This window comes from Osmerus mordax, chromosome 14 (assembly GCF_038355195.1).
Source record: "Osmerus mordax isolate fOsmMor3 chromosome 14, fOsmMor3.pri, whole genome shotgun sequence".
Taxonomy (NCBI): Eukaryota; Metazoa; Chordata; class Actinopteri; order Osmeriformes; family Osmeridae; genus Osmerus; species Osmerus mordax.
In genome coordinates, this window is record NC_090063.1 from 14,665,101 (window position 1) to 14,682,783 (window position 17,683).

Genomic DNA, 17,683 nt, shown 5'->3' on the forward strand with positions numbered 1-17,683 from the left:
AACTTGAGAAACAAAAGTGTTTAAACTTTCGTTTATTGGCAAGGAAGGGCCATAGCTACAAAAGCTGTAAACTGAATTGCAGTTTTAGTTAACTGAGAACGGTTCCCCATACAAATACATTACATATACCTACAGTATTATGAAAACCTACTGCAATTGATGATTTATGACCACACAGATTATAATACTGCCTACTTAACAGATGAAGAGGCCTACCAGAGGCTACTAAGCATTTAGCACTACAGTGAGACAGACACACACTAGCAGTTGTATTAATCAAAACATATTAAATAAATACATCTATAAATAAATAAAATCAATTTATCCAAATTTAAAAACATCATAACACAATACAATGACATACTGGGTTGCCAAGGCAATGTCATCGTCACCACAGTCTTTTAAAGGACAACAGGGCAGTTTTTTAGGGGTAATCTTTAATAAAAAATAAAGAAGCAAACCTCTTCTTCATTATCGTCTTTAGGTATCACCATAATAATTAGGTTCCTCGAACATGACAGAACATAGTGCTATCTATTTTTGACTTGTTTTTCAGAGTTAAGAGACTGTCAACAGAGTCTGGGTGGAACATATCTAACAGTCTAACATAATGCACACACACTGCACAAAGTCCTATGTCAAGAACAATCACCCATAACCACACAGACACAGATAATATGCACACAGTCAAAACTGGGGTAAGTTGATGTTGAAGCTGCCCATAATGAAGCCTTTCTCTCCATCCTATCACCACCTCCCTTCCTTCTACACGAGGACTGGAGGGTAAGATCAGAATGAGCAGCATGGCAGTATCTCTATATCTTCTCCCTCACACACGTATAAATGCATACAACAACACCCGACACTGCGGACCACACAGAACTCAACAGAAATACAATCCATAGAACTGATATGCCCATTCAAATCCATGGGAGAGGATCTATTGTCTGATCTAGGGACAGACATTCTATGGTGGGGATAAGCAGTGTGTTTCCTTCCAGCTCAGGTTGTTTGCTTGTTTATTTGGTAGCTAGCTTGTTTATTTGTTTGTCTGTTGTTGTTTGTTTGGACCCGTGCCGCACTATTTGAAGAAGCTGTAGACAAAGGATCCCAGGATGACAGCCAGGATCACACAGCAACACATGATCATCATTTGCTTCTGTAGGCGTGAACGAGAGAAAGGGGGATGGAAAGAGAGAAAGGGGGATGGAAAGAGAGAAAGGGGGATGGAAAGAGAGAAGGAAAGAGAGCATTGGGTGAGGGAGGAGTGCACAAACAAAATACAAGAACAATTTTCAGTACAACCTGCTCGACTCACTCTGCGAGCTTCCTGTTGGAACTTGGCAGCCTTCTTGGTGTCTGCCACCGCCCGCTCTACGAAGCCCACTGATTGGTCCATGTTGCTCTCAATCCTCTCAATCATTCCACCCTTTCATGGGTGGGACCATGAAAGGGGAGGTTGAGATGAAAAAGTAGGATAGAAGGAAAGATGGAAAGAAAAAGATATAGGGTACTAAATCAGTCAAAGAGTTCTACCTTACTGTTTATTTTACCAATGAGAGGGCTAGCTGTCTGTGTTTTCTGACCAATGAGAGGACTACCTGGTTCTCAACCAGCATGGCGATGTCTACAAACATGTCGTGGAGCTCCTTAATGCTGCTCTCCAGACGAACAATGTCTTTGTGTCGCGCCTCAATCTCATTCAGGGCTTGCTTGGACATCCCAGAGTCCATGATCTACAGAAAGAGAGAAATTGAGGCAGATAAAGAGAGAGAGAGAAATAGATAAAGAGGGATCCTTACACTGCTGTCCATGTACACCCTGTTACCATGGATACACACACACTATCTTACCCCAGCAGTGAAGACAGCCGCGTTCCCTCCTTCCAACATCTCCTCCAACTCCTCATCGGTCGTTGTTTTTCCCGCTGTAAGGGAAGAGCAGAAAAAGGGTTAACAAACATATCACCTGACTGACTTGCTGGCTGACTGACTGCCTGACTGACTATTGAAGCAACAAACCATAACACCTAATTGACCAACTGATTGACCGACCGAACAAATTAATTGACTAAAATGCTTATTGAAGATTTTGACTCACTGATCTCCAACTGGCGAGCAATGCGCCCTTTGCTCTTCTCCCTGAAGTCTACCTGTGCCTCGTTGTACTTGGTCATCACCTCCACAAACTTCCTGGACAAAATGGCATGCTGGGAAACGGAGTACGTTGCTGGTTAGACAGGTTGTCGTGGTGCAGATTCATAGAACCACAATCCCTTCCCACCTCACTGGTCTCCATCCCAGTCCTCTCACTTCGAAACACACAAGACCCCTCCACCGTAAGCATCAAACCTTAGCCTGCTGGACCCACATAACAAGCTATTGTGCAAAGAGTGGGGGATATTTCAACCGAGGGATGAATTGAACCAATCCAGCTGTTGTCAGGAGAGGTTACCATGCATAACCCAGGTGTGGTCCCCGAACCACCTCCTCCACACCTGTGGGTGGGTGTTTACCTGGGACTTGCGTATCCGCAAGTCAGCTGACGCCCTCTCCTCCGTGTTGGTCTCCAGCTGCTTCTCGATGTCTGGCCGGACCAAAACACAGCTGTTACCATGACTACAGACATAGCTACCGGCCTCGATGATAACAAAGACCGGTACGGTCCACCATGTTTGTTGTGAATGTGCTGAGATGTAATTGAGAAGAAGGAGAGGCGAGACTTACTCTTGAGTTTGTTTCGTGCGTTGTTGGCGGATTTCTTGAGGTCATTAGTGATCGACTCCAAGTCATCTTGTGTCTCTGGTGACACAGAGAGACAGAGGAAGACAGTGAGATGGTGGTTTCAAACGGTGAACAATGAAGGAGGAAAATGCATGAAATTACTATGGGATGATGATGCATGGAAGGGAGAGAGAGAGTTTGAGATGAACAGATAAAGAGAGAGGAAGAGGAAGACACAGAAAGACATGATGAGTGGTGGTGCGATGATTGATTACTCTGGTCTGATGTGGGAGCAGACAGGATGACAGAGTAGAGCTTCTTGGCCTCTGACACACTCTCCTCTATCTTATCAATACTGCCACGGATCTCCTCAATCTGGGGCAGACACAGGCAATGAGACAAAGACAAATTCATACACACACGCATGCAAGCTCTCAGCTGCTAAACCACACACACACATCAACATACACTTTCCCATGGTGTGTCCTTGGACACACAGAATTTACCTGGGCAAAGAAGTCATCCATGAAGGCCTGGTTCTCCACTGGGACCTCCACATCATCACCACCCACGTCACTTTTCTGCTCTCAGACACACACACACACACACACACAAACACACATACACACACACCAACACTTAATATAGCCTAGCTTTATGGTGCTCCAACAAAAATACATCCCTCATTTTCACACACACACACACACACACACACACACACACACACACACACACACACACACACACACACACACACACACACACACACACACACACACACACACACACACACACCAACACTTAATATAGCCTAGCTTTAGACAAAAAGGATCCAAGGATGTAGTCATCCCCACCATGATCTTGAAACTTCAGAAAGAAAGAAAAACTATCCTTCCACGTTCCCTCATCATCCCCTTCTGTCCTCTTCCTCCTCCCTCCCTCCCTTCCTCCCTAATACCCACTCATTTAACTGGCCCTTATGAATGGACATAGTTCTCATTCAGACATGCAGGACAGTCTGGTGTGAAGATGACGCGTTATCGGTGCGTGCCCACAGCCACCTGTGGCGTGATATAGCTCACTACTTCCTCACGCGTGCATTGCACGACTCTCTTTAACAGAAGAGAGTCGTGCAATGACACACGTCAGTAATTGTCACCCATGTTGAGACAAAAAGGTGAGGTAAATACGAAATAAATACCTAATTAAAAGACCAATGTAGACTTTTGGTCACTATTGGTCAAAATTGTTACGGACATTGGTTTAAGTCCTAGTCCAATGTTAATAAAAATGCATTAATTGCCGCAAGCACTCACATTCGCATTTTTGTGGGCCGTCATAAACTCAATGAACTATCGATAATGGCGATGACCGTTTAGTGATATGTAGTCCTATTTTATGTAGTCTTTATGTTCCTCATTCAAAAATAAATTAAAACGATAAACTCACGGCCTTCAACTGTTCCAGTCGATCCTTCATCCTGAAAACGTGTGAGAATTCTCTCGAACACCAGAAACAATATTGTAATCAACGAGGACTAATAAAATGGCTACCAAACTACAAGGCAAAATTATTAGGCCTCATTAATCCAACTGAAAACTCTAAACAATAACGAAGGGGTCCTGTCTTTGGAAAACAGGCAACCCACACATGTATCTTATTCTCATCACATGTACACTTAAAATGGTCAGAATGTCTTTTCAATATGGCTGCACAGACACCAACCTGTAGTTTTACTAAGCCTATCCTCTCAGGGCGGATTAAGACAGTTGTGTACCGGACGGCAAATCTCTCTCTCTCTCTCTCTCTCTCTCTCTCTCTCTCTCTCTCTCTCTCTCTCTTCTGACCATATAGTCGCTCGTGCCACCTTGAGTAAAGGCGCACCGAAGCCCTATTGGTCGAGCCAAGAGCCCGCGATTACTGAATGGCATTACAATAAATAAACGAAACAAATACCGGAGACAGATATACATATTGCCTAATTGTTCAATTAAAGATGATATCTCTTTAAAAAAAAGTTTTTGTTTGCTGGCAAAACAAACGTTTGCCTTATTGATGAGTAGCCTACTTGATGAGGACTACTATACTACTCTGTACTCAATTGTGCTCTGATTTTCTCTGTTTTAGGTTTCTCTGTTCTCCTCCCCTCTCCTTCTCTCCTCCTCGCTCGTCTCCTTTTTACTTATGTCAGAGCCCATACTTCTTTACTTTGAGTTAAAAAGTGTAGTCAGCACTTCAACGATTTTTAAACATGAGTAGCCTACGAGTAGTAACTTGAATGAAGGATGTTTGTACTTTTGCCATCTCTGCCAGGGGTAAAGTAGTTAGTCTCAGTGTCCACAGATTGGGGTGGACAGTAAGAAACAGCTGTGCACTAAAGAACAGAGACCCCCAGACACTCCCATTGTTTTATTGTTTATTTCCATTATTGATGCTTTTGTTTATTTCATTTCTCTATCACTGTTTATAGATAAAGCTTTGTACTCAAGCTAAAGAAAGCTTTCACTCTCACGAAAGAAAACAAAAAAATACTAATAATAAATGTTCTGAACATTTGAGGTAGTTATACACATAGATCTATGATTATACAGCTCAGAACCTGTTGATCAAATGATTCTGATAGAGGGTTCTGATCCAGCTTACTGAACCACATTGACAATCTACTGTCCCATTATGACATAGGCTGAATTCTATGATGTCACTAGACTAAACGTGGAGAAATTCAGCTACACAGAGAGTAGGCAAAATAAGGGGATGATGACCATGAGCTTCAGGTGAGCCGGTACGAGCCCAGGAGACAAATGGTGGAGATGGAGAGAGCCTTACAGCAGCAGGCCAGAGATGACCCGGACATGGAGGATGAGTGGCTGGAGACAGAAGAAGAGATCAGGCTGATAGACAAGAGAGGAGGACACAGCTTTGTCACCAGAATCAGCTCCACCATAAAACTGAAGCTCAACACTCTGAAGAGAGTGCTGTCTAAGGTAAAGGTCTTAACCCTTGTGTTATCTTCGGGTCATTCTGACCCATCAGTCATTGTGACCCACCGTCGTATTGCGACAGATTTACCACATACAAAGACAAAGTGAAGCATTTTCTTTTAACAGCTAGGCTGTGTCAGACCCCCCACATTGCAAAGGTTAAAAGAAAATTATTTTAATTTGTTTTTGTATTGGGTAAAATTGGGTAAACACAACGATGGTTCGTTATGAACCTTTGGGTCATGTGACCCGAAGGCAGCACGAGGGTTAAGGATGTTTAAATCATAACTTTGTCTCACCACACGTTCTGCTTTTGATCTACTTGGCCAAAAAGGCTGGTATGCACTTTTCAAGTCAGGTTTCCAGTATCCAACACCATGTATCTGTTCTACTTGTTTTTCTCATCAGAAGAGCCATTTGGCCGTTGCGCCTGTGCTGAAAATTGGTCAAGAGGTCCAGCAGTGTTGCAGAGCTTTGGCCACGACTGTAAAGAGTCAGATGGCTGAGCGGTGAGGGAGTCGGGCTAGTAATCTGAAGGTTGCCAGTTCGATTCCCAGCCACGCCAAATGATGTTGTGTCCTTGGGCAAGGCACTTCACCCTACTTGCTTCGGGGGGAATGTCCCTGTACTTACTGTAAGTCACTCTGGATAAGAGCGTCTGCTAAATCACTAAAATGTAAAAATGTAAAACGTAAAGACAGATCTCACCTCACAGACAGCCGACCTCAGGGTCACAGTGAGGGGTGAACTCCAAAAGGTAAGAGAAAAATTATCATTAGACATGTGACAAGTAGAAGTATCATTGAAAGTTGATTCTAGTTAACCAATACTTTTTTTTTCTCTTTTATTGGCTGAAGAATAGGGAGTCAGTTGGCTGAGCGGTGAGGGAGTCGGGCTAGTAATCCGAAGGTTGCCAGTTCGATTCCCGGTCATGCCAACTGACGTTGTGTCCTTGGGCAAGGCACTTCACCCTACTTGCCTCGGGGGAATGTCCCTGTACTTACTGTAAGTCGCTCTGGATAAGAGCGTCTGCTAAATGACTAAATGTGAATGTGAAATGTGAAGAAACTCAGAAATCCGAAAATAGAATTATTACGAAGAACACTAAGTGTCATGATAAAATGTTGGATAAAGTCAAACATACTTACTTTCGTTTTCTTTTTGCGGTTAGATGGCCGCTTGCAGGCTGTCCATGAGAAAGAAGAGGGAGGCCAGAAAGGCGACTGATAGCGAAAGGACTAGGAAGGAGGAGGCCTTGAACAAGTGCTTCATAACAGCTCTGTATACCTGCCATTGCCTATGGAAGACCGACGAGAGAGAGGTGAAGGAAGCCAAGAAAAAGTGGAAGGCAGTGATGAAAAGAGTGAGAAAGGAGGACAAGAAGAGACAGTTCTAGGCCAGTGCGCTTTCTGGACTGCCCCAGCTGGTCCTCTGACAGGGAAAATAAACCTTATTTTAAAATAAACATTACTATCTTACACACTGCATTGTGTTTCTTGAATTAAACGTTTATAGTTTCCTAAGCTTGATTTCTCAGCTGTACATTTGACACTGACAGTAGCACCCATCTCCCACACTGTGCAGAGGTTCCAGTTTTGCCTCCACCAGCCTGGTTAAGGCTAGAGGGGGGAGTAACCTTTGGACGACTCTGTCTGTCTGTCTGCCAGGATTGGAACAACTGGAAATGCCCAACTGAGACACTCACAAAGATGTGGTCATTTAAAAAAGTGAACTAGATCATGAGATGCCCAGAATGAAACTAAAAAGTTGATGTTAAGACTAAACCCTCAGTGTGACATACTCGAAAAATGAAGATTGTGATAACCAGTTTGATAGTTCTTCACTTAATCGCAGGTGAGTGATTTAGTTACAGATGTGGTTCTGTGCTGTGGTTTGAACCTGCTGGATTCTTTGATGTTTGTACGGAACAAGTTGGACATGATGTTTGTTGGACTCCCACCTTGCACAGTCATGATGTGCAGTTCATAGTTAGCCTTGGTTCGAGTCACTATAAACTACAAACATAATCAGGTGAAAATACAAGACAAATATCTTCGTTTATTGTTAATCACTAGATTGTTTCTCAATGTAGCAATGTAAACGATACCTATTATGAATCTTTGGTTGTTTGTTTTTCTTCCTGGCTCTTTTCAGTTTGAACCTAGGTTAAAGCTCTACTTAGTAACTCTTTTTCCTTGCCTTTTTTTCCAGGTGAGGTTAAGGCCAAAAAGGATTACAGCATCATAGTGATGGAAGGGTCCAACATCACCCTGAACACAAGCGTGACTAATCCATACAAAAAATCGATCTCATGGCTGTATGACGCAACATTTATTGTCACAATCAGCAATGGCACACCTTATCTGGCTGAAAAAAAACAGGTTTCATGGGAGAATAACACCACACAAACATGATGGGTCCATCACCATCGTGAATATGAAGACCAATGACTCTGGGGTCTTCTCTCTCCATATCTTACCTCATGGCTCTAACAGATATTACAACATAAAAGTCCATGGTGAGTTTAATACAGCCTCTTTTCTCTCTCTCTCTGTCTCTGTCTCTGTCTCTCTCAACCTTACCATCCTCATTATCTGATAGTAGGTTTAACATGGCCTTTGTATAACCAGCCTTAAGCGTCCCTGGTTCGGTGTCTTAATATATATATATTTTTTACAGTATAAATAGTACTACAAATAATATTGCTAACTTCTCTCTTTCATGCTTCTATTCAGGTAAGAACTCACATGACGACTTTGAAAAGAGGAGGGTAAAGGTGGGTGAGTCCACCACTCTGGACACTTACTTGGATACTGACCTGTGTAGTGAGACACAGTGTCAGGATTATGATCTTCAGTGGTGGTACAGTCCCATTATTCTACAAAGCTTTACTTGGATTGCACGCTGGCAAAACAACATCAGCAAAACGGACTACAACGATCACTTCAAAGATACACTGCAGATGGACCTGCGCAATGGCTGTCTGACTTTAAGAAACATCACAACTAATCACAGTGGATATTACCATTTGGAGAAGTTAAAGGCCAGGCAGTCAGAAAACCACAGTCTCTATGAAGTCATTGTTAATGGTGAGTGTGGAATCACTGGTCTGTTCAGTATGAGTCTGGTGACTGAAAATCCTTTTTTCAACAGTTTTTAGTGACCAACTGTCCTCGTTCTTTGATGTCTCTCAGATGAAGTGTCTCGGCCATCCATCCACTCCTTCCTGAGTCTGTCTGCTGACACAGACACCTGTACTGTGGAGTGTTCTGTGGAGAACGGGAGAGATGTGACCCTGTTCTGGTACAGAGGAGAGGAGAGACTCAACCAGACCAGTAGTCCTGATCTCTCCAGGGTCCTGTCTCTCCCTCTGGAGATAAAGAACCAAGATGGAGACACCTACAGCTGTGTGGCTGAAAACCCTGTCAGCAACAAGACGGCCAACCTCAACAAGACAGAGCTGTGTCCAGGTCAGTCTGCTGTTTCTGCTGTTCTGTTGTTTGGCTTCGGCTGTCTCTGGGTTACAAACACATTTGTATTGTTATTTTATTGTCACAAATGAAAAGGCACACAGTTTTATTTTACAAAAAATTAACTTCACAAATCATTTGGACTGTTAAGGTTGTGTACAGCAGTCAGGCTAATGAGTATTACAGTATTATACCTGTACAAAATATGACTATAACTATGACTATTTTTTCTCAGATCCTCCCAGCCAAAAGAATACGATGATTGTTGTTGGTTCTGTGATAGGTTCCCTATTTGTGATCTGTGTGATCTGTGTTTTATGCCAAAGTCAGGGTAAGTAAACGTGTGTATGATTGTCTTCGGAAACTTGATGGCCTAAACTCAGCCATGGATTTATATTTATATAAAGTATGTTTGTGAACACAGTCACACAGAGAAACAACCTGGGAGGAGCTGAACTGAACTGTCTGGGTCAACAGAGTCATCCTGAAACAAACCCTTCATTGGTGAAGAACAGCAACAGTTTTCTACACCACACTCACTATTAGAGCACTGTTTACACTGCAAGAAGATGGAACAGGGGAGAAGGAGACAAAGAGAGGAAGAGGGAGGGAGATAGAGAAGGAGAAGGAGGGAGAAGGAGAGGGGGAGGAGGAGGAGGGGGAGGAGGAGCGAGAAGGATAGGGGGAGGAGGAGGGGAAGGAGGGAGAGGGAGAAGGAGAAGGAGAAGAAGGGAGAGAAAGAATAGGAATGGAAAGCATGGAGGAAGGAAAGGTAGAAAATAAAAGTGGTGGGGGCGAGAGGTGGAAGGTGTTAGAAAGATACATAGAGACAGAGAAGAGGAGGGAGAGAAGGAGGAAACGAGAGAAAGAGTGAAGAATAGAAACATAGTTGATGATGTGTCTCCTTACTGACCTGTGTCTCTTCTCTCTGGTAGGGACCCTGCTATGGCAGCACCGATGACATCAGCACTGACAACACTGACTACAGGGAATCAGAAACATTGCAGACAGACTAGAACGTTTTGTTTTTGATCCATATATCCATGTATTTGTATTACAGTACAGAAGGGCTTTTATCAATTGCTTTTAATTTTTTATAATGTGATACATAAAACGTTGTCAATATGTCAGACTGGTGTACAACATTTTTAAGACATTTATGAAACTGGCTTAAAATTCTAAATACGAGTTTCTGGTACAATCTATAGTCTAATATTTTGTTAACATGTCAACAATAACACAAAAGGATCATTGCACGGTTGGTGCAAACATTTTTCTCTGAACAGGTGCATTCAATTGTAATGTTTACTTGTATCCATGTGTTTCTTGAATAATGAGTTTCGAGTTTCCTAAGGTTGATTTCTGAGTTGTTCTTTTTCCACTGACAGTACATCTCTCACACAGCGGAGAGATTCCTATTTAGCTTCCAGACGTCAGTGTTTTCAGGAAGCGTTGCTCTCAGTCGTGTCTGTGTTTGATTTTAATAAACGTGATGGTTATTGAAATGTGTGTGTTTTACTGTAAGTAGATTGTACAACAGTCTGGTGATGCAGAGTGCTTGACCCCCACCTAGTGGTAAGCAGCTTGTACTACACTGTGCTGGGTGAGAAATGCTGGGAGGTCTGCAATATTTCACAACAGGAGATTAGTTGTGTGATTCCTGTTTATAACAAGTCCAGCTCACTAACTTTGTCAGTCATCACAAGGAGCACCAATGGAGGAAGAGGGTGATTACAAGCAATTAGTAAATTGTTTAAATCTACCATGTCTTAATTTAATATAAATGCTACCATGTGACTATAGAATAATGTTGTGTAAAGTTGTGTTTAACAAGTTCTCTTTCTGTCACCACTACTTACTGTCTCTCTCTCTCTTCACTCTTGATCTCTTTTCACTCCCTTTCTGTCTTTCTCCCTCTCCTCTCTTTTTCCCTCTCCTCCTCACTCTCTTTCTCCCTCTCCTCCTCTCTCTTTCTCCCTCTTCTCTCTCTTCCTGTCAGTGGCCAAGGAGCTCCTCCAGTCAGAGCTAAGGGGGCGGAGCCACACCATCATATACGCCTACGTGGACCTGATCATCACAGAGGGCAGTGTCCAATGGCATGACGACAGCCCCTTGGAGTTGGGTGCCAGAACGATCGTGGTGTTTGTGTGTCCAGCTTCATCTACACAAGCATTCAAGAGTACCTGGCAGCTCTGTATGTGTTCCACACGTTCACCCGCTACAAGAGGAATGCACTGCTCAGGCCTACACTCCTAGACAGACTGATTAGACCGTTCAAGGGAGCAACGCTATTTAACCTGTACAAAATGGCAGTAGACAAGGTCTTAAACTACAAACATGGCCGCCATGACCTCTTCCTCCGCTTCCTCCTCGGCCTCTCTGTCACGGCCCATCAGGGCCTCCTAGGTCTGGGGTCAAGGTTCATGGTTGAGGAAAAGGACAAGAGCTTCAGTAGGTCAAGGGGGGGTTGAGAGGACAGTAGGGTACATTATGGAGGTCCTGGGACAGGAGCCGTAGCCCCAGACCGCCCTGACTCTCCTCCACGGTCTGGCTGAGCTGAGAGAGCCCTCGCTGGGCATGGAGGTGAGACGGTACCTGGGGGTCCCCTCCAGGTGGCGGTTCATCCTGGAGCCGGACCAGAGATTGGAGCTAGAGCATCTGCTGATGCTGGGAAAAAAGGGTGAGGAGGGAGAGGAGGAGAATGGGGAATATGAGGAGCGGGAGGAGTAGAAGGAGTAGGAGGAGGTGCAGGAGGGAGAGAGATTGAACAAAGGGGTGGGGAGGAGAGGGTAGAAGAAGGATGGACAGAAGGAAGCTAGAGCTTCACTATATGACTCCTCTGGCATTCAGTTGGTTTTGATCTAGTTTCATTAACCACAACGTGATTATATACAAAAACACTTTTGTTTGGAAGACACGTCACACAAGGCAAGGTTTATTTCTGAAATTCTTTCAAGACACTCAAGGTCACTCATGTTCGATCTTCTCCATGGTCACGGCCATTTTCCTCTTGCACACCCATCGGTAACGTATCTCACAAGGCTCGTCATTCCATGAGGATAAATGAACATGATTAGGAAATTTGTTGAACACTCCGCAGTGCTCTCTCATATGCGCGTTGTTCGGTTCTCCCCGTCTCCAGAATCTAGACAGAGACAAATACAGAGACAAATGGAGAGACAAATACAGAGACAAATACAGAGACAAATACAGAGACAAATGGAGAGACAAATACAGAGACAAATACAGAGACAAATACAGAGACAAATACAGAGACAAATGCAGAGACAAATACAGAGACAAATACAGAGACAAATACAGAGACAAATGCAGAGACAAATGCAGAGACAAATGCAGAGACAAATGCAGAGACAAATGAGAGACTGTGAAGAGAACTTATGACCTTTGGTTCGACTTCTTTCAGATTTTTCATAGATATACAATACTTAGAAAGCTGGAGCACATTGACAGGTTTTTTTGTAAATCACCCAAATATGGGGATGGGCATAGTTCAGTTGTAAAGTGTATGACAGCAAATCAAAAAGTTGTAGGTTTATCTTGTTAGAGGATTTTGTTACGGCCATGGCTGCACCCCAGTTTAGAGATTGCATGTTTTCCCCCCAGTGTCACCATGTGTTCTCTCTGTGTGATTCCCTGCACCTACAGTGTCGTGTCAAGTTTTACGTTTGCTCGCTTGTTCCTCTGTCTAGTTTGGTACATGTGTGTATTCATGGTTCCTTCCTTGGTTAGTCTTTGTCAATTCCTTGTTGTGGTTTTGGCATGTGAGTGTCACCTTTGTGTTTGCTAATGTTTTGGAAAATAAATCCTCTTTTTAGTGTTGATCCTACCTTGCTGCACTCTCCTGCACTCACCTGTGACAGAGTTTTTCATTTCAAAGACATATGACATCTTTTGATCAAACTCACGTTTCGGTCAGTTTCAGTCTGGTTCCGTCCACCCATTTCCAAACCCCTTCTTGTTCTGTGTCAGTCAGACCCATCCAGAATTTTTGATTGAAGTGAAGTCCATTTAGAAACACCTGGAAGGAAATAATGGGTATGATGTTCTCTATCTCTCCCTTTGAAACATACTTTCACTCTCTCTCTCTCTCTGTCTCTCTCTCTCTCTCTCTCTCTCTCTCTCTCTCTCTCTCTCTCTCTCTCTCTCTCTCTCTCTCTCTCTCTCTCTCTCTCTCTCTCACTCACTCACTCACTCACTCACTCACTCACTCACTCATTCACTCACTCACTCACTCACTCACTCACTCACTCACTCACTCTTACTCACTCACTCAGTCTTTGACTTTATTTCTAACACACTCTCTCTTTCTCCATCTCTCACCTGTTCCTCTCTGCTCTTTATGATAACCAGGTTGGTTCCTCTGTCTCTACAGTACTGGTTGCTCTCTTCCCAGGTTTTCTCCTCAGTAGAAAGATAGTAACAACTTGACTGGAACTTCTTCCAACCAGGACAGCATTCCGCAGACATTTCTGTAGATAGAGATAACCGTCTAATTGCCGTTTGATCTAATGTCCAATGATTTAATTTTCTTTGTATAATTACAATTTAGGATATAATTAACTCATGTCCACTTATAGAAACATAATATTTTTTGTATCTGTCAGAACTCACCCAATCTTGAGACCATCCTCTGCAGATGGTCTCTCTCCAAACTCAGATTTTGAAAACTGAGTTGCTGTTTGTGTCTTTCTGTACCAAGAGATGTGTAACTGGTTTGCAGCTGATCTCTCTCTGTGCTCAAGAGATCATGTTGGGTTTGAAGAGAGTCATAACTGGTTTGCAGCTGATCTCTCTCTGTCCTCAAGAGATCATATTGGATTTGAAGAGAGTCATAACTAGTTTGCAGCTGAGTCGAATGATGGATGGTCTTTAAATCTGTTATTTAAATGATGTTAAAGAGGAAAGTACACACACACACACACACCCATATAAAGAACAAAAACACATTTTCAGAAGTGAGATACATTTACTGAGAAAACAAAAATGTGAGGTGATACTCACAGAACACAGAGAGGCCTATGACTGTAGCCAGTAGCAGGCCACAGAGCAGCCCAAGACACAGCACAGCCCGCTGGCCCAGCTCACACTTCCTGTCCACAGAGAAGCCCCGCCCAAACTTCCTGTCTGCATCTGGAGACATCTTGAGGCTCTCCACAGCTTTGCCCTCTGCAGGTGCGGAGACACAAGCGTTTACGTGTGACGATTACGGCTGATCGTGGGAAGCCGGTACAGCTGTGACCGAAAGAGGAACTTCAAAACCTGAGGCTTCTGACCAATCGAAAACTGTTTTCGACCACTATTTCTTTCATGGGAAACGTTGTCATATTTGTATTTTTAATTTTGTTTGAATGCGTGCCTCATTAACCGAATTAGTTACTGAATTACTTAATGATTGACAATATAAATTGGAAATATGTTGCATGGATTGTGTTTTGGATGCGTGTTATGTGTGCATATGTGTGATTCAGTTTATAGGACAATTATAGCAAGTACACATCCGTACACATGTTTGGAGAGACTCCCACCACTCACCGGTCAGTTCTGGCCTCTTGTGTAACACCTGGTAGCCTGCTGCTTCCACCTCCCTGTCTCCACGTCTGGTCACCTTCTCTCCCACTCTCTCGACCTCGGTCGCCCACACGTCGTCCACGTTGGCGTACACATCCTCTTCCGTGTCCATGTCTCAAGGCCACCTGGATGACTCTCTCTCTCTCCCCCTCTCTCTCTCTCTCTCTCTCTCTCTCTTTCTCTCTCTCTCTCTGCTTGGATGCCTGGTTGTCTGTTTCCTGACTTGCTGTAGGGTATGCCTGGATGTTGCTATGGCTACTTGAGTGAGATGGTGTGCAGGAGAGTCAAGGGAGAGAAAGGAAGGGTGAAGATGAGAGGAGCGTATAGTGGGCCAAGAAGAGGGAAGCGCATCAGATGGGACAGTTTCTGTTCCCGTATTATGAAAGCAAATTCAACACAGACCAATTTCACAAGTGTATTTATTTATTACAAAAGTAGATGTAGGTGTATCACATGATTATAGAAGAGTATATAATCTATATACAGTGGAGATACAGTATGATACAGTTATCATATGCACACATACAGAACAAGGAATCCATTATTCCATGATGAGAGGGCAACTGGTGGAACAACAATGGTGGTAAACAAACACAAACTAATGGAGGACATCAAAAACAACAAACATTTCTCTCTGGCACCTGCTTCCGACTCTTGCTCTGACACACACACCTCCCGCACCTTCCCCTTCCCGGGGAACACAAATTCAAGACCCCTTTCTGAATTGTCACAGGCCAGCTCCTAGGGTTCCACCCTTACACTGTGGGAGCCACGCGACCAATCACCCATCATCTCACCATTGAATGGACTGTGTAGGAATACTTTAATCCAGAAAAACTAACTGTGTTGTACATATTTAGTTTGAGTGTGTACCTGAGTCCTGTGATGACGAGGTCTGGTATGGCCATAACGCCCAGTGAGCATTGTATACGGTATATCTCCCCCTCCTGTCGACCACATGTAATGACAGTCGACGTTGGAGGGGCCTGCATATTAAAACACTACGCAGCAGGTGGAGGTGGATGTCCTTGAGTCGTGGTTTGTTTGCTGTGCTGCGTTTACATTGGAGTTGTGGCTGGTCCGGGTGCATTGCGGCCAGGGAGTGAATTGGCGGTCTCTCTTTTTCCGTGTGCGTAAAAGTGGTGCAGAGCAGAACGGGTGGTCATAAATACGGCACGACCGGCGCAGCACTGTCAATATATGTTGTTACAGCAGTCTTTGAAAGGCGCTTTGTGCATCAGTAATCCGTTCTGATGTCACCGTGCAGAAGGAGGGGCTGACCGCTTGGGCCTAATCTATGCAAGTTGTCTAAAGGGACAGAGATAGACTGGAAGATGGCGAGGCGGACCGTAATACGATCTACCCGCTCCTAATACACAGGTAAAATATATTTATCATATCTACCAGCTATAAGGAGATTGGCAACGATAGTAGCCTGGGACGACGTGTGTCCACAATTTCGGTGTACGCTACTTGCAAATTCTTACATCGATTGAACGATTGTGTCATTGGAAGCTTTTACTGTGCCTGACGATACGCAGGTACAAGCGAATAGAAACATGTCACAAGGTGGTATCTCAAGCCCTTGGTCTCGGGTTATGCTGACACGTATAGCCTGGTATACACCGGTTGTTTTGGGGGATTGCTATTTGCATTAAATGGTCCAGATGCACTTCTTTGCCAGCAGGCTGTGTCCCACGCACAGTTTTTCGATGGTCCCACGTCTGGAAACCGTGACAACATACGAGAGGGCGTTTGTGACCACGTAACCGGGCACAACTGACAGTATGGTGCTAAAAATATTAAGACTAGCCTATATCAATGTGACAGACTCAAGTCTTACGTTGAAAAATGTTCGATATTGTATTAGTGATATTAACGTAGGGGTTTGTGAAATAGGGCATTTTAAACAATTGTAAAAAATAAATTTTTATGTTCTTGTGCCGAACGAATTTGTATCCCATCTAGGTTATAGTAGGTTGTCAGTTTCAATTTCTCCACGTTCAACGGCTGCCAGAAATAACGGTCCTCATGGAAACGGTTTACGGTGTGGGACTTTCAGAATAAAAGCTTTTGTCAACAGCCCCTTGTTTATGACTTAATCCAATCCGCTCAGTCCCCGTAACGTGTAAACAGAATGCAACCAAAAATGTCAACTTCCAAATGTGTGTGTGTATGCATGTGTGTGTGCATGTGTGTGTGCATGTGTGTGTCTGTGTCACGAGTGTATGTTATGTGTGCTGGGGTCAGATCAGTGAGTTAATGGGCTGGTATAAACCCCATCCCTGTGGCTTTCTCTGGGGCCTGACAGATGGAGGTACAGTACCCAGCTCCCAGCGTTACTAACCTAGCCCTGGTCCCTCCACTGGTAGCACAGCCATGCCATCTGTGACCCGGGCACCACCCCGACCCCCACAGACCTCTGCTCCGACACGCACAGACCTCCATGGTACAGACACATACCTCCATGGTACAGGCACAGACCTCCTTGGTACAGGCACAGATTTCCATGGTACAGGCACAGACCTCCGTGGTACAGGCACAGACCTCCATGGTACAGACACAGACCTCCATGGTACAGCCACAGACCTCCATGGTACAGGCACAGACCACAGTGTCTGTCCAGCTGCAGTGTCTATAGTATCTGCTCCCTGATATCCTTGTCATCTGCTGGTGAATTAACCTTTAACCCCGGCCATTTAGCCTCCATTTAGCCCTAGCCTCCATTTAGCCCTGGCCTCCTTCAATCTGCTCCCGGTCTGCTCCCAGATACCTCACACATACTTCCTGTCTCATTGGAGGTGCAGGCATAGAGGCTTATGCGCCAGTGATAACGAGTGTGTTATCCCTGAAACATGACTAAGCTTATTAAGGCCGGTGAATATGGAGCTCATGGACGTTATCTAATTTTCTGGCAGCG

The 17,683-nt window shown here is 44.1% G+C and overlaps 3 protein-coding genes across 3 annotated transcripts; 1 reads left to right on the forward strand and 2 right to left on the reverse strand.

The window, feature by feature from the left end:
• Window positions 1-1,081: 1,081 nt before the first annotated feature.
• stx3a (syntaxin 3a) lies at window positions 1,082-4,202 on the reverse strand. Its single transcript, XM_067250588.1, has 10 exons — window positions 4,173-4,202; window positions 3,230-3,304; window positions 2,999-3,098; window positions 2,727-2,801; window positions 2,516-2,586; window positions 2,101-2,209; window positions 1,854-1,927; window positions 1,602-1,736; window positions 1,319-1,429; window positions 1,082-1,159 (listed from the first exon to the last, which is right to left on the reverse strand). The coding sequence occupies exons 1-10, from the start codon at window positions 4,200-4,202 to the stop codon at window positions 1,082-1,084; spliced, it is 858 nt and encodes a 285-aa protein (XP_067106689.1).
• Window positions 4,203-7,457: 3,255 nt separating this feature from the next.
• Window positions 7,458-9,513, forward strand: LOC136956456 (natural killer cell receptor 2B4-like). Its single transcript, XM_067250348.1, has 5 exons — window positions 7,458-7,558; window positions 7,916-8,222; window positions 8,440-8,793; window positions 8,899-9,174; window positions 9,410-9,513. Exons 2-5 carry the CDS (start codon window positions 8,024-8,026, stop codon window positions 9,511-9,513), a joined length of 933 nt encoding a protein of 310 aa, XP_067106449.1. The 5' UTR covers window positions 7,458-7,558; window positions 7,916-8,023.
• Window positions 9,514-11,498: 1,985 nt separating this feature from the next.
• On the reverse strand, window positions 11,499-14,875 carry LOC136956457 (C-type lectin domain family 10 member A-like). Its single transcript, XM_067250349.1, has 8 exons — window positions 14,728-14,875; window positions 14,197-14,361; window positions 13,807-14,070; window positions 13,516-13,664; window positions 13,101-13,213; window positions 12,146-12,319; window positions 11,709-11,841; window positions 11,499-11,576 (listed from the first exon to the last, which is right to left on the reverse strand). The coding sequence occupies exons 1-8, from the start codon at window positions 14,873-14,875 to the stop codon at window positions 11,499-11,501; spliced, it is 1,224 nt and encodes a 407-aa protein (XP_067106450.1).
• Between the last annotated feature and the right edge of the window lie 2,808 nt (window positions 14,876-17,683).